This window comes from Vitis vinifera, chromosome 12 (assembly GCF_030704535.1).
Source record: "Vitis vinifera cultivar Pinot Noir 40024 chromosome 12, ASM3070453v1".
NCBI classification, from domain to species: Eukaryota; Viridiplantae; Streptophyta; class Magnoliopsida; order Vitales; family Vitaceae; genus Vitis; species Vitis vinifera.
In genome coordinates, this window is record NC_081816.1 from 7,556,523 (window position 1) to 7,582,993 (window position 26,471).

Sequence of the window (26,471 nt, forward strand, 5' to 3'; positions counted from 1 at the left end):
TACGTTTGAAAGATGTTTTTTTTTTCTTTTCTAATTAATAAAATATTTTCTTCAAGTAATTTTATATTATAAATTTATAAATAATTTTTAGATATATAGTTCATTTAAATTAAAAAAATTATATATTTTATTAATTTAAAAATAAAAATATTTTTTTATTTAATTTTTAACTTTATTAAAAATTATAGCATATTTTATTAAGTTGAGATAAAATTGTTCTCATGATTTGTTAATTTTTTTTTTATCTCTTCTAATTCTAAAATTCAAAATGCCAACCCTTTCTCCACCCACTTCTCTCATCGGGCATCAAGAAGCCCTTTTCTGAAGTTGCCCTCTAGCCGAGAGAATCCCTAAAAGGCCCTATTTTCTTCTGCCACTCTCAATCCTCGCAGGTACTAATCTAATCATGTTATTATTATTATTTTTTTTTTTGCAACCCCCGTTTGATTCCCAAGAAAATCCATCCCTCATTCGATTTCCGGGAAAATTCATCCTCGTTTGATTTCCGAGAAAATCCAAGCAAAAACCCTGCAACCCGTTTGATTCCCAAGAAAATCCATCCCCCATTTGATTTCCGGGAAAATTCATCCTCGTTTGATTTCCGAGAAAATCCAAGCAAAAACCCCAAGGAAAACCAAAAAAATGGATTTTCTTTTGCTCCCTGCGTTTTCTAGATCCGTTTTAGGGTCTCTTTGCTATTGTGCCATTGGATTTAAATTTCACGAACCTTGAATCAAAACTGAGAAATGGGAAAAATCAAGAAGAGGCGAGCGACTGTGCTGGAGATGAAAACGGGAAGAAAAAGAAAACACGGGAAACAGATTGTTTTTTTTGGTTTAATTTTGTTCTTTGAACAGTAAAAAAACGGGGAAAACAACATTTTGTTGTTCTCTAAACAATGTCATTTTGAGAACACGGGGAACAACAAAAACAAAAATGACTCTCTCAACCAAACGAGTTTTTGGTGTTTTTTGTTTTCAAGAACAGAAAACAGTTCTTGAAAACATTAAACAAACAGGCCCTTAATTGTCGGTTTTCGACATTCTTGTATTCCAGTTGATAAAAACTAAATTAACCAAATGGACATTTTAGAACCTATTTCTCTTGTGGTTTATGATTAATTGATGTTAATTAATTAGACGATATATATATATATATTTACTATTATGTATATTTTGTAAACTTTATTAAAGTAATTGCTATAAGAGTATGGTTAAATTAATTTTTTAAATGTACTTATTATATTTTGGATTAGAAATTTTAAATTTATGAAGTTGGTTTTAAAAACCAATTAGACTTAAGACCTAAATTAATTTTTATCATTTAAACCAAACAAAATCCACCATAAACAAACTTGGCTTGATTTGGTTTTTCAATCACAAAAAGGTCAGTTCAATTTTAATTCAACAATAAATTGATCTTAACAATTTTATTCATTTTTCTATAAAAAAAAAAAAAAAAAAACCTTTTAACACCCTTACATCAAACAAATCATACCCAAAAAAATGAAGAAAAATAAAAAATAGATCAAAATTCAATAAATTATTTTTATAGTCTTCTTCAAATTCATTTCACTTATTTTCCCTAATATATAAATATTAAATAATTTTAAAATACATAAATTTTTAACAAAATTTAATTATATTTGATTTTTTTTTTCTTATTCTAAGTAATGAAACCAAATATAAAAAAATTACTTTCTTTATCATTTTTTTTCTTTTTTTTTAATACTTTCCGGGAACTTAGAGAAGTTAATTCCCTTCTAATTCTTCATTTGAATTGAAACTTTTGCCCTATCAAACATTTCAATACCAACCTTTAAACACACTAGAACAAGGAAAATTGGCCTAAAAATCATAGGTGTTGTGAATTGTCTGACCCATACCACATGGACCGTGCTTGAAGGGCTCCTGCAATGCTTGCAAAATACAGGGCAGCCCATGGTTGAAAAGACCCAAAAAAAGATACAACCAAACTGCAATTCAGAGCTGTTGTTTTCATGTGGAAAAGTGTGAATTTAAGGGAAGGAAGACACCATTTTGTTGTGCATATAAGATATAACCATCTCTGTCTCTCTTGAATCTTGATGGGGGTGGCTCTTTCATTATTTCATATCAGATTGTGTCATGGCTTCCACATGACCTTGCCCTCCATTTTCAGGGCATCCATGCAGTTAATGGAGGACTCTGGGTTGGTCAATCAGGCCAGTTGCCCTCACCTGCCCCACCCTTTGATTTAGATTGGGGTCCAGTGATTTGGTTTGCCCACCAAAATGCTGTGAGCCTCTTATTTGTTTCATAAAAGACATTTATATCATTTTCCTATAATATCCATCCCATTTTTTCTACATAACAATGACCAATTTTTGGGATAAATTATCTATTGAACTTATTAATATTAAAATTTTTATTTTCTGTAATAAAAATCTTGGTAATGGTTTTTTCCAAAACGCTATTCCTAAGGCTATATTTGATTTTCGAAGAGTAATAAAAAAGAAAGTGTTGAAGAAAATGATTTAGTTAAAAGTTTATGTATTTTAAAAATATTAAATTTTTATATAACGAAGAAAAATAAGTAAAATAAGTTTAAAAAACATATAAAAATAATTTATTAACTTCAAATTTATTTATTTTTTATTTTTAAAATTTTTATTTACTTTAAACATATTTTCTTTTCCTCACATTTTCTTTGAAATCTTATAAAACCCAAACATAATCTAAAAATTGTTGATAGTGTTTCACAAATCTTTTCTTACTGAAAAACTTTTTCCTTGTAAGAATATATATTAGTCGAATAAGAAGTTATCAATATCAAGACATTGTTTGATAATATTTTTAACAATAGCTTTGAAAACATAATTTTTATAAATAATTTTATAAACAAACTTCTATTCAAAAACTTAAATGTAAAAAATAATTTTTAAAAAAAATTTATATACAAGGTAAAAGTTTCGTAAAATATTTTTCATATTTTCAATTATTTCTCAAAATAATTAAAAGAAAAAAAAACATTCTATTTAGAAATAGTGAGGAAAAATCATATAGATTTTGAAATTGTCTTGTGTACATTAAAAAGAAGGAAGATATTTAAATTTGAAATAAAGTAAATTTTCTATTTAAAAAATTGACTTTTAAACTAGAGGGTGTGAAGCCGTAGAGAACAAAAAGGGGTCTGTCAATCTAATCTCTTTCTGTTCCCAATACATCCACTAAAATCCATCTAATTTTGTTTGTCTAAGCAAAAGGTAAACATGGTGACCCACCATTAAGAGAAACCTAGATGTCTTATATATGTGTTCAAAATTTCAAATTAGAGCTTCAATCCATGAGTACCAAACTATCATTTTTCTTTTAATATAAACTATGGCAATTATTCTTGGACACACCCTAATTTTCTTTAGTGTGTTCATAAATATAAAATCTCAATCTAACTTTTTGTTGATGGTCAAATACATTTATGCAACATCCCATGTCTTTGTCTCCCCCACAAATATTTCCATCCTAACTTTATGGTAGGCAAGAAAAGGGGTGGACTATGGCTTAAATTTAAAGGGGTTGCAATTTTTGAAAATAAAATACTATTTTTAAATTCAATTTTTCATTCATAATTTTCAAAATTATTGTCACTATGTTTGATAATTTTTGTTTTTATCAAGTGATATTCTTCCTTTTTAAATTATAATTTTCTATATTAGAAAATATTTTCAAAGATAGTTATCAGATCATAAGTTTTTAGAATAATGTTTTTTAAAACAAAATTTTATTTAAAAACTCAAATATGAAACACTATTTTCTCCACTTATTTTTCAGTGCATTATGCGTTTATATTTATTGTAAATATTTCTAAAATATTTTTTTATATTTTTAATTATTTTGTATAATGGTATAAAAAACACTTAAAAGTATATTAATTTATATTAAGTCTTAAGTGAAATTTCAAATTCTTTTTTCTAAAAAAATAAATTGATTAATGAATGTGATAATTAATTAAAAAAATTGCATGAATTAATCATGAGAGGATTATTGGGTAGCAGTGAAACCATAAAAAGAGATGATTGGGTAATGATTCTAAACCATGGACAAATGATCATGAAAAATGTCCCATGATGAGGTTGGGAAGGATGAAAATTGTGTAAAGACTAAAATGCCCTTATCTCCATCTTACAATTTCAAAAATCCCTCTCCTCCAAGGGCTCTTTCCAAAAATTTGATTGGAGAGGGAAAAGTTAATGGCAAAACCTTAAATAACAGGACCTGCTGAGGGATAAAACCGTCATCTAAAATATTGGATCACGTGACTCCTGTTTCATCCATCCACATGCTGTTGTGACCTTGTGGGGATGCCTCCAGTTTTCAAGGCTTGCTTTTGGAGAATGTCTAGGGTACTTCTCTTGCACACCAAGAAAGTGTATCAGTGCTTTACCAAAAAAAAAAAAAAAGTTAGGAAAAAAAAAAACCATCAATAATTCTTAAAAATATTTTTATAGTAAAAATTGAATTTAAAAATTCAAATATAGAGAAAATTTTCCAATTTATATTATCTTTTAAAATTGCTATATTTATAAGGAGAAAATTCTTAAAATTTTATCCATATTTTCATAATAATTTTTTTTTTTAAAAGTTAAAGAGATAGGCTATTTAGTGGACCATGTAACAAATTGATTTATTTATTTTGGCCACACACATAACAAACTCAATCCAAACCCATTATTTTTCTATATAAACAAATCTTGAAAATTTTAAAAAAATTGAGTTTGTCAATAAAATAAAAATCCAAGTGGTTCAATATTAAAAATGGTCCAAACCCGAGATGAACTCAAATTCAAGGACCATTCTTTTTCACGATGACAATATTATACGTTCATTGGTTAAAAGTAATAACTAAGATAATAAAAAATACTACCTATATTATTAAAAGATAGTATATTTAATAAAAATATAAAAAATATTAATTATTTTTAAATAACGACTTAAAATTTGTATTTTATAAAATTAGATCTTATATTATGAATTTTTTTAATTTTTTTTAATTTTTATGAGTGTAAGAAAACATAATTTTCCCTTGTATTAAATTTTGAAACACTATTTTTAATGTTTAAAAACTTTTTCTAAACAAGACTTGGAAGCTCTATTTGAGGGGAAATTTAATTCTTTTTTTTTTTTTTTTTGAGAAAACTTTCTATATAAGCCTTAAAGCCTTGTTTGGGGTAATGTTTGATTTTTTTTTATTTTTAACAATAAAGAAATGGAACTAGAAGTAATTTTATTTGGAATATGATTCAATTTTGTGTTTAAATGAAAGATGAGATAAATAAGATATTTTTTTGGAAATTTTGACTGAGTAAGAATATGTTTCTGGGTAATATATATATATATATATATATATATATATATTATAAAAGGAAATAAGAGAGTGATTAGGAAAATATATATATATATTTACCCTTTTTACTTTTTCTATCCATCCAAACAAAGTATTAAACATGGGTAGGACCATAGCTTTAACAGTCCATTGGTGGATCCAAAACTATGGTACAAGGAAAGGTCCAAATGGGCAAATTCAGTATGATTGAAGTATCGACCAAGTGCATGGAGAGAGACTTTTTGTAGAGGGAAAAATAAAATATTGCAGAAGAGAGGTGGTGGGTGCTGAGCTACAGAGACTTGCAGCGAAAAAAATGGAATATACAAGTCATAAAGGAAAGCCAGCCATAGAAAAAGCTTCAATCCTAAGCCTCTCTGCTTCCCAAAAAACCCCACCAATTTTTCTGTAAATCAGTCTCGATATTTTTCCAGGAATGTCAGAGAGAGCTTAGTGGGTACACAACATCTCTCTCTCTCGCGCTCTCTCTCTCCCACTTTGTGTACACTTTTTATGTGTTTTCTCTGTCTTTATAGGACTTGTTGCTTCTCACGCAGTTGTCTCTCTTACCATATTGTTTCTGCACCAATTGACTACACATTGCAGAGCCAAAGGCCACATCTTGTGTTTGTCTTCTTGCAGATTGCAGAATATGGCCTTCTTGTTGTGGCTTCCTCTCTTTGTATTTGGTATCTGCATATCTCTGTCTTGGTGGGGTTGTTAATGTTATTCTGACACAAGTTCCAAAAAAAGAGACTCTTGATTTGAGTTGGGTCGTTGGGTTTTTGTGTTTCTGCTTATTCGCGGGGTATGGAAAGCTGTTGTGATCTTCAAGTGGATGTCAATGGAGAGGAGACTTTCATGGTGGACAAGGTAATTCCCTGCTCTATCTACCTTCCCATTTCTTCTGCTTTGTCTTTGCAAACTCTTATCTTCAATGGTTTTCCCTCCTTTTCTCTGTTTGGTTGCTGAGAAGTTGTTGTAGAACAAAAGAAAAGAAAATAAAAGAAAATTTGCACCATTAGTTGTCCTTTTTTGCTTTTAGGGAATCCTCAATAGAGTAGATTCACAAGTTATGATCTCTAATTTTTTTTTTCTTTTGGTAGAATGTGGAAGTAATTTGATTTGTCTGCTATGATTCTTCAAATTTTCCTTTTTAGTTGAAATTTGGGTCATTTTCCATTTTTCTTCCCATGATTTTCCTACTCCTGCTCCACACCCACCTCTTAATTTGTACTTATTTTGGAATGAGGTGGGACGTGGGTTCAATTCAATTGCTTTTCTCCACCATTTTCACAGATTGAACGCCTCTGCTCTGGCCTTTCTGTTTTGCTTCTTGTTCCTCTCATTTATTGCCATTGTTATTGTGCTTAAATGTTCATACCTTTTCTTGTTTTTTCTCACCTCTTTTGAGAAGGACTAGAAGTTGCTCTCAAAGTATTTACTACTGTTCCTTTCCCTTATTTGCTGGGACGTTTAGCAGACATCTTTTCCTGATTCACCTTACTCAATTTAATGCCTATAACGACCTCTCACCACTCTTTTGCAGAGACTGGTGTGATTCCCCTTTAATATATAATTTTTGTTTCGTTAGATTCAATGAATTCTAGGCTTTTCCAAGCCAGAAAAACCTACAATATTCAATGATTTTGATGGGGTTGTTTTTTAGCATGGCAACAAGGTTACACAGTTAGCTTCATTCTGTATCACTTGAATGAATTGATGTTGGGAAGTTCTGTTTTTCTGTGTTTGATCTTTTCTAGTTATCTGACTCTTCTATTATTGGCACTTGCAGAAAATTATTTCTTCGTTTTCGGGGAGATTAAGCAAATTATTTGCAAAATCAAGAAGTTCAGTGAACAATTTCAAGGTGATATTCCATGACTTTCCAGGAGGGGGAGAGAATTTTGAACTGGTTACCAGGTTCTGCTACAACAATGGCATCATAGAGATAAACCCCTCCAACATTGCCCTCCTAAATCGTGCTGCACATTTCATGGAAATGAACGAGTCGGTGTCTAGACGGCATAATTTGCTTGAACAAACTGAGAAATCGCTTGAACAGATCAGCTATTGGTCATGGTCTGAGCTTTTGGTAGCTTTGAAGCAGTGCCAAGATTTACCTCCAGTTGCAAAATCTTCTGGTATACTTCAAAAATGTTTGGATTCCCTCATTGGAAGAGTGGCATTGGCCAGTGGCAGTGAAGCAAGTCCATATCCATCTAATTCTTCCCCAGATAGCTCTGGGTTTCGGTTTTCTTGTGACACTAGAAGCACTGAGAGCTTGAAAAACAGCTTCTCTAGAGTAACCTGGTGGTTTGAAGATCTGTTGGTTTTGAATCCTAATTTGGTTGAAATGGTGGTAAAGTCCATGCTCTCCCGGAAATATGACCATGCCATTATCAGTAGGTTTCTCTTTTATTACCAGAAGTCTAAATTTGTCACTGCTACATCTGTTGAGAAGCGCAAAATCATTGAAAGTGTCGTTGACTTGTTTTGCTTTCTTGATCAGAGTTCTGTTTCTTGTAAGAGTTTATTTGGGATTCTTCGAGTTGCTCTAAGTTTAAACATAAGCAAAGGTTGTAGGATCAAGTTGGAGAGTATGATTGGCTCACAGATTGATCAAGCAGCACTAGACAATCTGCTTGTTCCATCTCCACATGGCTCCAACTATTTATATGATGTGAATCTTGTTCTAAGATTTTTGAAAGCATTTCTTCGTGGGGGGATCAGTAAAATTTCTCCAGTTCGTCTCAGAAGAGTTGCTAGCTTGGTGGACTTGTACATAGCAGAAGTAGCTCCTGATCCTAGTCTGAAACCTTCAAAATTCATCGCCCTCACCTCAGCTTTGCCAGGTTCTGCCAGAGAGTCTTATGATGGAATCTATTCTGCCATGGGCATGTATCTAGAGGTGATGCACTGCTTTCAACAATTTTTTTCTGGATCAAAAAGTTTTATGGCTTTTAATTTGGAAGATATGAGTTTAAACTTTAGGACTGAATTTGGTTTTTGAACAGGTGCATGCAGGACTATCCGAAGAAGAAAAGATGAAGATCTGTTGTACATTGAACTATGACAAACTCTCATCTGAAGCTTGCATGCATCTTGCTCAGAATACAAAATTCCCATCAAAAACCACGGTTCAAGCTCTCATCTCTCAGCAGTCCAAGCTCAAAAATTTACTCCATGAGACCAACCATTCAAGATCTTTCACAGATTCCCCTTGTAGTATCTCTTCAAATGGAAGCAGGGGAGCAAAAGATGATTCCCAAGAACAAATTGTGCTTTATGCTGGAAAACTTGATATTTCTGCTGATAATGAGAGGCTGAGAGCACATTTGCAGGGAATGCAATGGAGGGTGATGGAATTGGAGAAAGCCTGTAGGAAAATGCAAACCCAGATGGCAAAAATCATGAAGTCAAAAACCACCAGCCATAGCAATGCCATATCCTTGCCCAAGCTCTGTTCATGATGGAAATTTTGCTCGACCCTTTCGTTTCTTTTTCTCTTATTATATGTACAGAATGAGAAATTGGTTTGTGTTTGCAATAGTTTTTCTCCTTTTCTACAAAATTAAAGTTGGTTCAGAGCCGTTTCTTCAACAAAGATTTCACGTATTGGCTGTACAGATACAGACAAAGAAAACAATGTGTGTTCCTTTATATGAAAGGCATCTCTTTATTCTCTCTGCTGCTTATGTCCTTTCTTTGTCGCTCTCATATAAGGGCAAATATGTAATGCAAGTTAGCAAATGATCAGGATGCTTAATGAATGGATGTCAGTACTAATTAACTCTGTCTTATGGTTTCGGTTTCGGAATGATAAGGTCAAAACAAATCCTAGTTATCTAGTAGCTGATAAAGAAAAGAATGATATTGAATTTGAGTATAGAAGGGACCACATGGCGTGGAACCTACTTACTGAAGATGGAGATTTCTTTGGATCTTTTACTTCATTAGAGCTGTTTTGGTTGCTTCTACGAGCTTTCAGGCCATGGAAAACTACATAATTCAGCAATTGGGTTCCCTTGAATTCATCCTTACAGTTGAAACATTACCTTGGGAAGATGCATGTTCCCCAACTTATCAATATATGAATGATGCTTCTAACGAATATTCTCACCTATTCTCAGCCTGCTGACACGACTCCCAACTGAACCGACAAAGCCGTAAACAACACACATGTGGGGCTTACCAAGGCAGCATTCATAAACACAATTAACATGCAGGCCACAGTAGCATATGGCAGTGTACGCTAGACCTTGCTCCCTACAATGACTCAGAACTGGCCATGCCCAGAAGCATCAACTGAATGGATGCAGCATTGATCCCATAATGAGGAGGAACTGAGAAAGCCCATGAAGATGTTTCAACTGAATGAATGCAGCATTGATCAAATCCAGGCTTTGCTGAAGAGCAAGGAGGCAGAAAGTGGTTGTGGTCCATATGCAAACCACCTAAATCACCAGCAGCATCAAGCCTTGTGGCCCTGTGCCTAAACCACTTAGTATTTATTGTGCAGCCACCAAAACAGAACAAGTTACCTATAGTCTATTTATAGAAATCACTATAATACGATAATAATTCCTTCTACTATTAAACTCAGAAGTCAAACGCTAAACTTGGGTTATGTTCCTTGAAATGTATTATTATGCTAAATGACTTTGTTCTATCACAAAAGAGTCAAAGAATTTGCGAGAAAACATCGCGTATGTGACAAGAAATTAACTTAGAAATGAAGATTGTAATCCATGTGGAGTTGGCTCTAAGTCAGGGTTTAATGTGAGGCTTAATTTAATGTCTTGGGCACTGCATTTTTTTTTGGGAGGGGGGAGGCATGGAAATTAAGAGAGTGATGAAATGGTTGTGTTTTGCTACAACCTAGAGAACATTAATGGAGAGACAATAACCCAAAAGCATTTCCCTTAGACGCCACTCATCCCCTACTCCAAAGCCCCATATGGTAGTGGGTCTAAACTTATTTGTGTTATTAAAGAACATCCCCATAATACTCTAATGCTTTTATGTTGGTGTTCCAATAGAGGGATGTTGTTTCCAATGTTGTTTAGCTGCTTTCAGTGGGATTGGGCTTAATATGAGAGACTACGCCTGGGCTATAATTGGGCCATGGACTCATCCATGGGAAGAAAATAGCCCTGGCTTGTTCAATAGCCAAGTTACTGCGACTTGGCATCAACCCACTAGAAGAAAAGAAAAGAAAAACCTATGTGGTGATGTATTTTCGAAATCTAAAACATCTTCTTTGACACTATCAATTCAAGGCAATTCAAAATCAACTATGTTATTATTTTTAACTCATTTTATAAATTTTAAAAATATTATATTATTTTTATTTAATATTATAATTTCTTTAGTAAAAAATATATCTTTTTTGTTTGCTATGTAAAGCAACAAGTTGAATGTAGAGCTTGTGGTGTCTCAAACTATTTAACGAGTTTGATGTCCAGCATCCAAATCTTTTGGGTGGGATTTTGAGGTGAAAACATTAAACATTTAAATGAAAATTGTTTAATTGGGGCCTAGGCCCTTTTAATAATAAAAGGGGAGGGAGGTGGGTTGGGCCTGTTTGAACCTATGACCGAACCGGATTGAAAAGGTCTATGGTTGGATTAGTCGGTCAAATCCGGTTTTCAAAACATTGATAATCGAAGACCCAAAAGCTAAGTGTTAAATATAATCTTAGTTTGATTTTTTTTTTTTTTAGTCCAGTTCAGTTATGAGCTAGTTTGACCAATCCAAACACTGATAATTGGAGACCCAAAAGCCAAGTGATAAATATAATCTTAGTTTGAAAATTTCATAAATTGGATTAATCAATCCGATTTTCAAAACACTGATAATTGAAAACTCAAAAGCCAAGTGATAAATATAATCTTAGTTTGAAAATTTCACTAGCACACTTATTTTAAAAAAGATGTTTAGATGTGAGCATTAAAGAGTATAGCATGCATATTGAACTCAAATTCTGTAAACTTAATCGTTTTAAGAAAATTAGTTATTCAACATGATATCGAAACTTGGTTTGATAAAAATGTGAGTTTAAGCCACTTTTATGGGATATAAATCCAAATTCTCTCTCTTTACATGTGGGTATGAGGTGTGGCTCCGAAGGTTTATTAGTGAGATGCAAATAAGAAAATATTAATTGACCAATAAACCAATCAATAGATATTAAATTAACTAAACCCAAAGGCAAGTTTATTCATATCTTCCTCAATTTTTCCGAACTTGTTTGAATATGATATGATTTTGGTAAAATCTTTAAAAATAATATGTAAATATTTATAATAATTGCATTTGTATCGTAATCATTTTTATGGATAATCAATGAAATATAAAATAAAAAACTGCTTTTGATTCTATTAATCCCCCTTGAATCAACCTTTAGTAAGTTAGAATTGAATTTTGAAACAGCAATCAATTCTACTTGGGATTGTGCAAATGATCTTTAATTTGGGATGGAGTTTCGGCTAAGAGTCAACTTGACCTTCGAGTTATGGAGTCATGATTCATGAGTGTTGCATCCTATCGAAGATATTTTCCATGGCAACTCCGAGATATTTATAGGAAATATCCAGGAACATTGAATAGTTGGAAAAGTAGATGACTGCTTTGGATGCCGCATGTCCTCGAATAGGTCTGAAATCATTAAAAGGTGGGGCTAGATGTCTCACGCTATTGGGTGTTTGGATGCTTGCATGTCACATCCCATTTTTGTCCAACATAGATAGTGTCTTATCACATCTGCAATCATTCGGAAAATGGGAAACTGATATGAATAGCCACCCTTAATTAGGTAGACACAATTGGTCAAAAATTAAATTTTGATATATGTAAGCTCATCCTTTAAGTACAAGATCCAAAAAAAAATATAAAAATTGAGTAAAAAGATATAATTTTTTTTATCTTTTCATAAATGACTTTGCTAATTATAAAAAAAGAAAAAAAAGAAGAAAATCATTAATTTAAATTTTATTTATTTTATAAATATCAATAAAATTTAATATAATTTAGTGATTTGAAAAAAAATACACCCTTTTTTAAAAAATAAAAATAAATTATTATTATTATTTAAAACTCAAATATATTGGAAAATATATATTTTTAAAATTATGTATATAAAAAATAACTAAAAATATGTCAAATTTATTTTTTTAAAAATAATATATCTTTAAAATATATTATTTTAAAAATTAATTTTTTAAAAATAACAAAATTTTAAAATAATTATTAAAAAAAGATTTAAGATAAAAATATATATTAAACATTGTGATAAAAAATAGTTTTAAAGGGTATATTGATTTCTTCATATTTTATATCCCCATCAATTATACCATCCAAAATACAATTGCCCTTTTAATTTAGGAGGCTATAAAGAAATGTTGACTTGCCATTATATTTATTAATGGTTGTTTACTTGTTTATCCAATATCAAAAGTGCAAGCAATGTGATGGGCATGGATGTGGGCAACCATTATATTTCTTGTCTCGTTTTTTAAATCAATTCTAAACAATAGTTTTTTGAAATCATTATTTAATGTTTTATATAACAAAAATTTATTTAAAAACTTGAAATATAAACGTTAAAAATAAATATTTTCTAAAAACACTTTATTTATTATTTTTAAGAACAAAAAATTATTTTTAACTTTTTTAATTTTAAAAAACAAAAAATTATTTTAAAAATAATTATCAACCAGAAGCTATATTATGGAGAGCATTCATCACGGCGAGCTCGGAGGTTCATCTATCATTATCGTCAACACCCACACTCATTGACAGCATCTTTGAGAACATGCATCAAACCCTCACTAAAATTGAGAGAAATTCATGAACATCTCACATCAAATTTTCTCATCATGTGAAACCCCACGGAGGTCATGTCAATTCTTGAACTGAGAGGATAAGAAACTGTACATATTCACATGCTTTTATTTGGGGAGAATTGTGTTTTCACCCCAATTGGGTTGGATAATTGAGATAAGGTCATCTTATTATCTATAATTAAATTCAAAACCCAAGGAAAAAAAAATAGAAATTGAGAAAAATGATATTGCATTTCAAAAATCCCTAAAATACCCTTAACTATCAAATGAAAAACCTATATGCCACTCTTTCTTTCTTAAATTTTTCACTATTCTCTCACTTATTTATTAGTGGGATTAAGTTAAATGATTTACCAATTATTTTTCTCTAACAAATTGAATATGAAAGATAAATAATTAAAAATTATTATTATCAAATGTATTTTTAAAGTAAATAATTTTTAAATACCTTATCAAATTTTTTTTTTTTAAAACTTACATAATATATATTAAATATTATTATTTATTTCAAACTTATATTATTTCTTATATATATTAAATAATTTTTAAATATCTCATAAAATATTAGTATTCTTTATTTGTTCTAACTTGCAAATTAGACATCATTAAATTTTTTTTTTCAAACTTATAAAATATATAATAAATATTTTTTAAGTACCTTAGCAAATATTTTTTTTTGTTTCTTACTTAAAAAATAATAAATATGTTGTATATTATTTCTCATTGGTCTTAATGGCATAGTTTGGTAAAAAAACAAAAAAGAGAAAAAAAAACCATCGATAATTGTTTTAATGTCAAACTCAAGTTGATTAAAAATCATACAAAACCTATTAGGAGTCCTATACACTCTTGTACACTTGGCACATTTCCCCTATACAATTAGTGTAATATTATACAGTTGTGCAAATTTCATTTCCCTTCTAAGTTATGTGTCCATGTAGGTGTGTTAAACATGTTTTTAATCATTTGGTTGAGAAAATTGTGGATGACTTATGGTTAAATTTTTTTCCCCCGACATCATTATTGGGGAAAACATTAGAATTTCCATATGAGAATTAAATAAAGTGTATGACATGAGTATACAATTTTTGGGCGATAAGGAAAATAAAGGAGTAATTCATAATCAATCGAATTTTTTTACAAATACTAGTCTTGTACATCTTTGTACATTTAGTATATTTCCCTTGTACAATTAGTGTAATAAGTATACAATTCTTGGGTGACAAGGAAAATAAATGAGTAATTCATAATTGATTGAAAATTTTCACAAATGCTAGCCTTGTACATCCTTGTATACTTAGTATATTTCCATTGTACAATTAATGTAATACCCATGTACAGTTAATGTAACACCCTTGTACAGTGGTACAAATTTCATATTCCTCCTAAATTATGTATCCACGTAAGTGTGTTAACCATGTTTCTAATTATTTGGTTGAGAAAATATTAGATGACTCCGGGTCAATTTTTTTTCCCTAAACATCATTACTAGGGAAAGTATTGAAATTTTTATGTGAGAGTTAACTAAAGTATATGACATGAGTGTACAATATGTTGGCAACAAAGAAAGTAAAATGGAATGGTTCATAATCGATTGAAATATTTTACAAAAGGTAGCCTTATAAACCTTTGTACACTTAGTACATTTTCATTGTATAGTTAATATAATACCCTTATACAATGACACAAATTTCATATCTCTCTAAGTTATGTGTTCATGTAGGTGTGTTAATCATATTTTCAATGGTTTGGTTGAGAAAATGGTGGATAACTTAGGACCAAATTTTTTTCTCCAAACATCATTACCGTAGAAAGTATTGAAATTTCTATATGGAAGTTAAATAAAATGTATGACTTAGGATTAAACTCTTTAAGTCTTTTTATTATTTTCATATGAAAAATAGTATTAAACAAGGTTTTTAATTTTCATTTTTAAAAATAGTTTTAAACCAAACTCAAACACAATTTATATAATTTTTAATTTTTTTTTATCTAAAATGAGTAAATATACCTTTTAACCCTTTTATTTAAGAAAAATTTAATATCTATTATATATAGTTATAATTCAGTTCTAAAATTAAGTCATACGAAAATATTTTAATTGTATATTTAAAATAAAAACTCTTCATCCATCCTATTTTTCTCTTTTACTTTTTTTTTTTGATAAATTTTAATTAATTCAAATCATTAAAAAAATCTTTATTAAACAAATTTACAACATTTCATATAACTTATTACTAAAAGTTATATTCAAAAAGTTATTAAAAGAAGAAAGAAAGAATTCTTTTAGAAATAAAAAAATAAAAAATTGAACCTCTTATTTTATAATAGGAAAAAGAAAATTTTTAAATTCTTTTTAGTATAAAAGAAAATAAAATAATGAATATATTTATTTTAAATAGTGTTTTAATCATTAAATTATTTACTTCTAAAATATAAAAGATAATTTTTATTTATTTAAATTAACATTTTTTAGAAAGTATTTTTCAAAATAGTTTTTAAATCATCAATATAATTTTTGGTTATTTATAATTTAAAAATATAAAATGATGTTGATTTTTCAATTGTTTATAAAAAAGTTTAAAAAAACCAATGAAAAATAAAAAAAATGGTTAAAGAAGAGAGAATGTGTTAATAGTAACATGTGAAGAGTGATAGAATGAAGACAAAAATGAGTAAAGGGGTATTTGTGTCCGTTATCATATCATATTCTTGTAATCAATTATAAATTTATAAATGATAGGAGGACTTTAGCATAATTATCCACCCCAATTGGGGTGAAAACACAATTCTCCCTTTTATTTCTTCAGATTCATGGGGATTGGCTCAACTATCAGTGACAGGACCCGCTTCTTTGATCTGGCATCTGGAGCACCATGGGAATCTCCATACTGGTATGTACATTGGGCAATTCGCGCAAGGTTGATAGCGGTTTCCACGAAGGGTTTTGCAAAAGGAGAATCAGAATCCATTTCTCGAACTTTATTCATCTTCTTCCAGCTTTCATCAATCAAAATTTTCATGTGTTCACGAGCATCTTCCTCAGAGACGCCAGTTTGGTGCATGTAACATGAGATTGAATTTGCACTTTCACCTCTCTCTAACTCGGCCTGGATTACAAACAACCAAAAATATCATCAATATAACAAAGTAAGTTGAATTAGATTAGAGTGTGAAGATGGATTCTTAAATTTGCCTACTTTTGAAGTAGCTAAGTCATTGCAAAGCCGAAAAATAGTAGACGGCCAACGTAGGAGTTCATGGTCGTTCTCCAAGCACTCCAGTGCCTCCTTCGTGATATTCTTACTCATTAAGAAGTAGGCGTGAATTAGTATAGCAGCCCCTGATACCGAACGCCATCCATTTTCTAGATACTCCTCAAAGGTTGGGGTGTATTCCTTGTGGCACCATTTTGCTTCTACTAAGAATACTTTGCACAAGTCAGCCCACTGAAAAACAATCAGATGTTACAAGATCAGTAACATCCATAACAACAATTAAAAAAATTCTAAGTACGCGGTTATATTTCTAAGGATCAATGCCTATATATTTATACATATATACCGCTTTTGTTAAGTAAGGTAGGATGTTGTGTCCTTGTTCCTTGAGGGTGTCGTAGGCCATTTCATTGACAGTGTTGTAGAGTGCTAGGAAGCATAATTTCATGTAGCCTGGGAGGTTATTTACCATATTGATATCCCATCTGCAATTAGACCATATTTGAGATTAGTAAAAGAACAACAGAAATTAAGCATAATATATTGTATGAGGGGGCATAGTTTGCAGTACAAACCTTGCGACGGCATCTGTAAATAGCTCTAGTTCATCCACTGAACCATATACATCATATACATCATCAATGGTAGTTATAAATGAAGTCACTTTTGTTAGTCCTTTCCGGCAATTGCTAAATTCCGGTTCGAAAGCCATCCCCACAGTCCAAAAGAAGCATTCCATCAACCTGTCTCTAGCAAAATGCAACTTGCTTGCTAGGCCCATGTCTTTCCACCACCTAAATGACAGAAAGGCAAAAACCAAATTTCTACATAAGAGAATTTATGAACATTATCTATAGAAAGTTTTTTTGAGTTATATATATATATACCATGCCATGAGAGAGGTGGATATTGTCTATTTTGAGAATAGTTCTTTTAAGTCTTATGGCTTTAAAATGTGTCTATACCTAATGTCTGTCTTGCTCCTTAGGAATTTCTCTTTTTAGTGAGTTTTGAAAACTAGTTTTAGATTTGGCCTTACCTCGACATATCTTGAAGATCGTCTTGGAGTGTCCATTGCACCATATTGAAGTCTAGAATTGCGAGTTCAAGTAGAACATCATCCGCACCTTCCCTTCTCTTGTATGCTTCAATAAACCATCTGGCTTCTAATCTTGGCATTCGGCGGTGCAATGGAAGCTCCATGGCATGATTCACTAATTCTTCAAGGCTTTTGTCCAAGGTTCCCTCAAGGTCTTTAAGATGCATCTTTAAGAAAGCCATAGCCTCGTGTAGGAGGGTTTCTCCTTCCGAAGCGAGATATGAAGCTTCATAAAGACTCAACATTCCTTTCACATCTTTGCAAAGGCATGCCTTGAAGTGTCCATTCTGGTCTGTAAAACCCTCAAACACTTCTGTAAATTCAAACAAAACCATGTTTAGTTAGTCAAATTGTTTTTGCAGATACAATAAATGAAAAGGATGAAAGCCACATGTGTCTGTGTCAGCTTATCCATTAGGGTACCTTGAGAGACTTTGTAGCCATGTTGTTTGAGGATCCTGAATCTGAGAGCAGTGTGATGAAGACTCTCACCCTTCCCTGCATTAGATCCTTCCAATAGTAATATTTTATCAAGGGATCTCTTTATATCATTCTCAAACCGATGCCCTAAACCTAACCGTTGAATGTCATCAATAAATTCCAGAAGTGTCAATGGCTCTGCACTCTTCTCATGGATCATCCACTTCACTTCATCCTCCAGCTTCCTCGCTCTGTCCTCATACATTTTCTCCAGCTCCTTTACGCTGCCATCACATATTTCCTCCTGAGAGACACAGAATTAGTCTTAGTAATTAATAAATAAAATACGTAGTTGATGATAATTAATTAAATTCATATAATGAGATATAGATGTAATTGATCACCCTCTTCTTCAAGGACTCCACAAAGTCGTAGCTCCAAAAGGCGGGCTGGTAATGCGCTGATCGTCGACTCTCGGTCATTAGAGAGAAACTTTGTTCATTCGCTGAACATCGAATTTGTGCAGTAGTGCCGCGGGGTGGTTTCTTCATGGGATGTCCAGGCAAGTTATGGGTCAAAAAGCATTGTTTGGGAAAGTAGAAGAGGTGGAGTGCCATGGCGTGGCTCTGCAATGGTTTGTTTTCAGAGAAATTGGGAAATTTCTGAATGTATCAAGGTCTTGGTTCGTTGGAAGAACTAATGGTGAGATGCTGATCATGGCCATGGTTGGGCATCTATTTATAGGAGTTGGATATTGGCACGTCACTGCGGGTATAGTCAACGAAATGGAGGTTCCAACATCGTCATAGTACGCAGGTTTCAAAATCCCAAGTTCGATAGAGAATGGACCCACGAGTAGAGATGGAACTTTCCCACAGGCCACCACAAAAAAAAAAAAAAAAAAAAAAAAACAAATTTACAGCAATTTTCTAAAAATGATCACATGAGCTGGCATGATATACAATACAAACGTGAAAAATGTGAAATATGTACAAATGTTAAACAACCCTTATCTTACTAGTTTACCCTAATCCTTATCTATTAATTAATTGTGATGACTAATATTAATAATCACTTTTTCTATATCACATGCAATCAATAGAGTGTGACATATCAATAGCGATATGGTTGGACTAGTCTTTACCTACCGGGTTACCCTAATCATTATTTATAAATTAATTACTATGATTAATATTAATAATCACTTTTTATATATCATATGCAATAAAAACATTATGATATATTATATAAAATAGGGGAAGAAGTTACTTAGATTATACATGTAATAGACTTCAAGGGATAAGTAGACTTGATTTAAAACCATTTATTAGAATAATTATAGATTGTTATAATAAAAAGAGAAATATTTATAACTTTATTATGTTATTAATTAAGGATATTTGAAAGTTATTTTAGGATTTAAATATTTATGATTGTTGAAGCAAATAGAATAGTAGATTGTTTAGTTAAGAAATATATTTATAATTTATAATCAATAATTTGATAGTCAAATTTTCTTAGAGATGTTATAAAGCTTAGTTTTGAAGATTATTGTAACTCATCTTTCAATCAAATTTATAAGTATTCTGTTTTGTAATTTCTTTTCATCTTTAAAGCCAATTAAGTTATCGGTTTAATCACAATTAGTTTAACAATTTAAAATTGTTAAACCACTAATTTGATTCAAAAACAAATTTTCACAAGATAAGACTTTAATATCATATTACGCTACTAACTTAATTTAAAAACTTAAATTATTAATTAATAATGGCTTAACCATGTAAATCAATTAGTTGGAGGCGTAACAATGATGTTTTTAAGCTCATAGATGAGCCACCCAAATGATGGTTTTTAGAATAGACTCATGAAGTGTAATATGGAATACCGTAAAAAAATTTGACACATGCTGTCATTATAATAAGTGGTTAAAACCAAATTGATTAAATTATATGGATAAAAGAAATAATAACTCTTAATATTATCTTTCATTGTGCACCAAACGTGTCCCCAAATTATTTGGGTTACACAAATAATGACTTTGAATAAGACCTAGATGATTAAATTATATGGATCCCTCAAATGTTATTGATTCTTAATATTGTCACATATGAAGAAGTTTTATCATGTCCTTTCACACGCACAACGAATTTCAAACTTCAGATAAGATGTGAGTCATTGATTTATGGTCATATTTTAAACTTTAAAACTTCATCTAACATCGGACTCATTCATTTATATCAATATAATAAAGTTGTAGTTTTGTCTTACATTTTAGATGATTAACTTTAATACTCCATGTTAAGTGTGGAACTCTTAAGAGGGGTGAAGCTAGAACCGCATTTTCTAATAGGGAACTTGGGTCCACCATCATTTTCATGTGCTAATTTCTGTCTTTTTTATTTTATTTTATAATTTTAGTTATTATTATTTTGTATATATTGACTTGACTTTGTGTGCATGTGAAACACAAGGCCGGCCCCATTTCCACTGTTTGTACATACATGGAGTCATTGGTAATTTCCTTCTACATTTGAAAAAAATCAAGATTCCTAAATTTCTTTGCGCATCAGTGTAATATAATAAGGAACATTTTAGGAAGGAAAAAGGAAAAAGGAAAAAGGAAAAAATAAAAACACAAAACCTCGAGGGAGATGTTAAGAAGAGTATATATATATATATATATATATATCGAACTCAAATTTTATAAATTTAAGCTTTTAGGAAAATTAGTAATTCAATATATTATTAGAACTTGATTTGAAAGAAGGTCATAGGTTCAGTTACTTATCCATAATTTGTCTTTTGTCTGTCTGGTTGTTGAATATTAATATAAAATTTTGTTTATTTTTTACCAATTATTTTAACTAAAAATAAGATTGAGTCAATCAAATAATCCAAGGTGGCATAAATAAAACCTAGTAGTTAAGATTTATTTTCCACTCATCTCTCTTTTTGAAATTTTATGTGAAAATGCTCCTACATAGATTAACTTCTTTAATAAAGATAAAATGATAAAATATAAATATAAATAAATTAATTAAATTATAGTATTTTTTTTTTTAAAAAGGAGAGATTTGATAAAATAAAATAAAACATAAATAAAAAGTATTTAAACCTAAATATGAGAAAAAAAAAAGGTTTCTTCAAATTATTTTTTTTAATCAAGAAGCAATCTTTTAGTATTATAATAAAAAAGAAAAAAGCCCTTTATTAGGTCAAAATATAAGGGAAATTGATATTTTCGGCCCCTGATGAAAAAGCAAAGTCCTAGTACGTTTTCATGATTCACGAGAGTGGATAGCAACTTCATGCATTGAAAATGCTTTATGGGAGACTACGACAGGGAGGCGTTCACGTGTATGAATGTCAGATCCAATAATTGAGAGATATTTTGGAGATTAACTTGGCAAGTAAAGATGTGAGGAGCAATTTCTCAACCGTATATACACTCTGCCAAAAAAATTCCCTTTATCCAAAATTCAGGGTGAAACTTTGATGTTGTGGTAGTAGGAAATATTTTAATAAAATAATTTTTAAATTAGTATTTCTCAGTGATATGAAAATATACTAAGTCGAAAACTTATTTATTTTTATATGTTGTAATTGATAATTATGATTTTAGATTTTTTTAAATCTAAAAAATCATAATGATCAATTATATTTTTGAACTAAAACATAATATCGTAATTGGTGACTGCAACACGTTTTGTTATGCTTTTTTGAAAATAATGTAAGAAAAGTTCTAATAGGATAAGTAATATAAGATGACAAAAATGAAAGAAAAAAAAAAGTATATGACATAAGTGAAAGAAGAAAAAGAGTACACGATACCAAATAATAGGAGGGAGTGAAAGAAGAAAAATAGTACACGATATTAGGAAGAGGAATAGGAATTGGATTTTCCTTTTTAAAAATATTATTATGATAGATTGTAAGATACCCATGTTACAATGAAATAAAACTACCTTAATTACAATGATATATTGATGCCACAAATCAAGGAAAGTGTGTCACAAGTCAAACAAAATCAAATTCATGGTATCATTGACCTTACCACAAATAATTCATAGAATTATTGATAATGTATGAATTTAAAAAGTTAATAATAAATACTAATATTAAGATAAAAAATTTATTTTATTAAATTTCTTTATTTGAAAACCCCATTTCAATTCTTAAAACACATTACATTATATATACATATACATCTTAAAAGAAAGGGATGCCTCTAAGGTGGATATTGACCCTTAGTTGCAAAGACAGAAAAGAGCATCATGTTGAATGGGGATGGGAACACATTAATCTGCTCAACACTGAGAATAGAAAATAATTATATAATTAAGATGAAAATGGGATAAGTGTTGGTCCGTCCCAAACCTAACCCATTGTCATCCCTATACTCAATGATGAAAATATCGAAAATCACGGATATATCGATATTTCAATTTTATGAATATATCAGAGATATATCGACCGATATTTTGATACAAAATATTGATTGACCTAAAATTGATTAAAACTTATAAAAATATAAAATAAAACTCTTATAAATGAAATTATAAGTATAATAGATATTTTAAAGTTGTTTTGTTAAAGAAATTGATGTATATATATATATATATAATATTTTATGTGTCAATAAAAAATATAAATTTAATAAGTGTATATTGATTATTAAATTATATCAAATATTATTTGATGATAATATTTTGATATTTAATTATAATATGTTCAATTTTAAAATATATTTAATATTAAAATTATGATATAATATAAATAAATGATGATAAATGTATAATTTTTTAATATTTAATCAATATATTAATAATATTAAAAATACTATGAAAAAAATTACCATGGTCATTTTTATATTTTTGCTAATCAATTAAATGAAAAATTTTCATTTAATTATAAAATAATTATAATTAATTTTTTCTTTAAATGATTCTTTTTTAAATATTTTGTTTATATCCTAACTTTTGATATATATATGTTTGGTACATTTTATTTAACCTTGCCCCAGTGGTACTTGTGCTAATGGAACCTTTTGTTGGGGGTTTGAATACCTCAAACTGAAGCAAGAAAATAGCTCAATTTGAGAACTTTTTGAGTAACATACAATTGGGTTATGCTACGAAAATCACTTATTTGGTACCATACCCACCTTTTTAGGCTAATAGGATTAAGACACATGGCATGGAAGATAAATAAAAAAAATTAAAGAAAACCAAATTTTCAGGTTACTCAATCTTACCAACCGGTTGCCATGGGAATTTGGGAATTTTTTTTTCTTAAGGAGAAAAATAAAGAAAATTTTGGAAAAATAAATTACAATTTATTTATTCTTGTAATATAAAGTGATAAACCCAAGAGGTAAAGATAAAAGTTAAATTTAAAATAAACTATTTAAAAAAAATATATAATTTGGTGATATAATTTATAAATTAAGGAAAAGTAAATTTAATTTATTTTAAATTCAAATTATTTGTTGAAAAAATTGGATGAATTTTTGAAGTGTGAAAAACAATATAATTGGTTTATGAAGTGAAAAAAATGGGAAAAAATAGAAATAAAATTTTAAAATATATATTAATTTTAAAATAAATTAGTTGTATAGTAATTATTAATTGAGAAATATATGAATAAATTATTTCTTAGCGTTTAAATTGAATTATATATGAATAAATTAACTGAACATCGTAAAGCCATATGAAGTTCCTAATTTAAAAAAAAAAAAAAATTCAAATAAGTGGATAATGGGAAGGTACGAAGAATGTGAGGAATCCTCATACCTTTGCTATTTTTGGATTTGATTTTTTGGGACATCATTTGAAAGTGTAATGAATCTATTTAAACAATTTCCAAGTCATATGAAGTCCCAAAATTATTTTAAAAATTCAAAAAAGTGGAGAATGAGGAGGGCACGAAGAATGTGTGGATTCCTCATACCCTTTCTGATTTTGAAGTATTTTTTGAGTTTGATTTTTTCGGATATCATTTGAACACCCACTAAGTGTAATGAACTTATTTAAATAATATCTAAGCCATATGAATCCCTAATTTTTTTTTTTAAATCAAATAAGTTAATAATGGGAATGATACGAAGAATGTGAGGAATGAATCATTCTTCGTACTCTTGCTAATTTTTCAATATTTTTGAATTTTGATTTTTTTAGGCATCATTTGAACATCCACTTAGTGTAATGAACCTATTTAAACAATATTCAAGCCATACAAAGTCCCAAAATTATTTTAAAAATTTAAAGAAGTGGATAATAGGGAGGGTACGAAGAATGTGAGGATTCCTAACATTCTTCATACCCTTTCTAATTTTTAAGTATTTTTGGAGTTTAATTTTTTGGGCATAATTTGAACACCCACTAAGTGTAATGAACTTATTGAAACAATATCTAAGCCATATAAAGTCCCTAAACATTTTTAAAACATCAAAGAAATGGAAAATGGGGAGGGCACGAAGAATGTGAGGATAATGAACTTATTTAAACAATATCTAAGCCATATGAATTCCCAAAATTTAAAAAAAATTCAAATAAGTGAATAATGGGAATGATATGAAGAATGTGAGGAATGAATCATTCTTCGTACCCTTTCTAATTTTTCAGTATTTTTGGATTTTGATTTTTTTTTTCAGGCATCATTTGAACATCCACTAAGTGTAATGAACCTATTTAAACAATATCCAAATCATACAAAGTCCCAAAATTATTTTAAAAATTTAAAGAAGTGGATAATAGAGAGGGTCCTCACATTCTTCATACCCTTTCTAATTTTTAAGTATTTTTAGAGTTTGATTTTTTGGGCATAATTTGAACACTCACTAAGTGTAATGAACTTATTGAAACAATATCTAAGCCATATGAAGTCCCTAAACATTTTTAAAACATCAAAGAAATGAAAAATGGGGAGAGTACGAAGAATGTGAGGATTTCTCACATTCTTCGTTCTCTCTCTAATTTTTAAGTATTTTTTGAGTTTGATTTTTTAGGGCATTATTTGAACACTAACTAAGAGCCTGTTTGGTAGTGATTCTAGGAAGCACTTTTAACCTAAAAAGTGTTTTTGGAAAAAAAAAAAAATTAGGTGTTTGAAAAAATTTAGGAAACACTTTTAAAAATTTGAAAAATCACTTGTAGCATTGAAAAACTATTTGTAGCGTTTTCTGGAAAAACACTTAAAATGATTCTCCAAAAACTACTTTAAGAGAAAACACTTCTACTAGAAACACTTTGAGTAGAAGCATTGTCAAACACACATTAAGTGTAATGAACCTATTTAAACAATACCCAAACTATACGAAGTCCCAAAATTATTTTAAAATTTTAAAGAAGTGGATAATGGGGAGAGTACGAAGAGTGAGGATTCCTCACATTCTTCGTACCTTTTCTAATTTTTAAGTATTTTTCGAGTTTGAGTTTTCCATACATCATTTAAACACCCATTAAGTGTAGTGAAACTATTTAAAAAATATCAAAGCCAAATGAAGTCCTGGATTTTTTTTAAAACATCAAAGAAGTGGAGAATGAGGAGGGTATAAAGAATATGAGGAATCCTCACATTCTTCGTACCCTTTCTAACTTTTAGTATTTTTGGAGTTCAATATTTTCGGACATCATTAGAATGCCCACTAAGTGTACTAAACTTATTTAAACAATATCCAAACCATATGAAGTCCCAAAAAAAATTTTAAAACATGAAAGAAATGGAGAATGGGAAGAGTACGAAGAATATGAGGATTCCTCACATTCTTCGTACTCTTTCTAATTTTTTTAGTATTTTTGGAGTTTTATATTTCCGAGCATCATTTGAACACCTACTAAGTGTAATGAACCTATTTAAACAATATCAAAGTCATATAAAGTCCCAAATTTTTTTTTAAAACATCAAAGAAGTGAAGAATGAGGAGGGTACGAAGAATGTGATATTCCTCACATTCTTCGTACCCTTTCTAATTTTTTAGTATTTTTGGAGTTTGATATTTTTGTACATCATTTGAATACCCACTAAGTGTAATGAACCTATTTAAAAGATACCAAAGCCATATGAAGTCCTAAATTTTTTTTTAAAACATTAAAGAAGTGGAGAATGAGAAGGGTCTCACATTCTTCGTACCCTTTCTAATTTTTAAGTATATTTGGAGTTTAATTTTTTTTGGGCATCATTTGAACACACACTAAGTGTAATGTACTTATTTAAATAATATCTAAGCCATATGAAGTCCCAAAAAAAAAAAATTTAAAACATCAAAGAAGTGGAGAATGGGGAGAGTACGAAGACCCTTACTAATTTTTTAGTATTTTTAGAGTTTGATATTTCCAGGCATCATTTAAACACCCACTAAGTGTAATGAACCTATTTAAACAATATCCAAACCATACGAAGTCCCAAAATTATTTTAAAAAATTCAAAGAAGTGGAGAATGGAGAGGGTATGAAGAATGTGAGGATTTCTCACATTCTTCATTCCCTTTCTAATTTTTTAGTATTTTTGGAGGTTTTTTTTTTGGGG

At 29.8% G+C, this 26,471-nt stretch overlaps 2 protein-coding genes across 3 annotated transcripts; one reads left to right on the forward strand and one right to left on the reverse strand.

The window, feature by feature from the left end:
• Window positions 1–5,543: 5,543 nt before the first annotated feature.
• LOC100241475 (BTB/POZ domain-containing protein At3g22104) lies at window positions 5,544–9,051 on the forward strand. The gene is made up of 3 exons (XM_002281301.5): window positions 5,544–6,234; window positions 7,157–8,272; window positions 8,379–9,051. The coding sequence occupies exons 1-3, from the start codon at window positions 6,172–6,174 to the stop codon at window positions 8,832–8,834; spliced, it is 1,635 nt and encodes a 544-aa protein (XP_002281337.2). The 5' UTR covers window positions 5,544–6,171; the 3' UTR covers window positions 8,835–9,051.
• Window positions 9,052–15,904: 6,853 nt separating this feature from the next.
• Window positions 15,905–18,651, reverse strand: LOC100243167 ((E)-beta-ocimene synthase). Of its 2 annotated transcripts, none has more exons than XM_019223227.2 (7): window positions 18,350–18,651; window positions 17,949–18,249; window positions 17,466–17,838; window positions 17,002–17,220; window positions 16,896–16,911; window positions 16,409–16,657; window positions 15,905–16,318 (listed from the first exon to the last, which is right to left on the reverse strand). In XM_019223227.2, the coding sequence occupies exons 1-7, from the start codon at window positions 18,560–18,562 to the stop codon at window positions 16,007–16,009; spliced, it is 1,683 nt and encodes a 560-aa protein (XP_019078772.1). In that variant the 5' UTR covers window positions 18,563–18,651; the 3' UTR covers window positions 15,905–16,006.
• Between the last annotated feature and the right edge of the window lie 7,820 nt (window positions 18,652–26,471).

Excerpts from the sequence above, each read along its gene's own strand:
- LOC100241475 (XM_002281301.5), top strand. The coding sequence starts at position 6,172 with ATGGAAAGCTGTTGTGATCTTCAAGTGGATGTCAATGGAGAGGAGACT. Across the intron at positions 6,235-7,156 it reads AGACTTTCATGGTGGACAAG|AAAATTATTTCTTCGTTTTC; the intron begins GTAATTCCCTGC and ends TGGCACTTGCAG. Across the intron at positions 8,273-8,378 it reads CCATGGGCATGTATCTAGAG|GTGCATGCAGGACTATCCGA; the intron begins GTGATGCACTGC and ends GTTTTTGAACAG.
- LOC100243167 (XM_019223227.2), bottom strand. The coding sequence starts at position 18,562 with ATGGCACTCCACCTCTTCTACTTTCCCAAACAATGCTTTTTGACCCAT. Across the intron at positions 17,839-17,948 it reads TGGCTACAAAGTCTCTCAAG|AAGTGTTTGAGGGTTTTACA; the intron begins GTACCCTAATGG and ends TTGAATTTACAG. Across the intron at positions 17,221-17,465 it reads GATCTTCAAGATATGTCGAG|GTGGTGGAAAGACATGGGCC; the intron begins GTAAGGCCAAAT and ends TCTGTCATTTAG.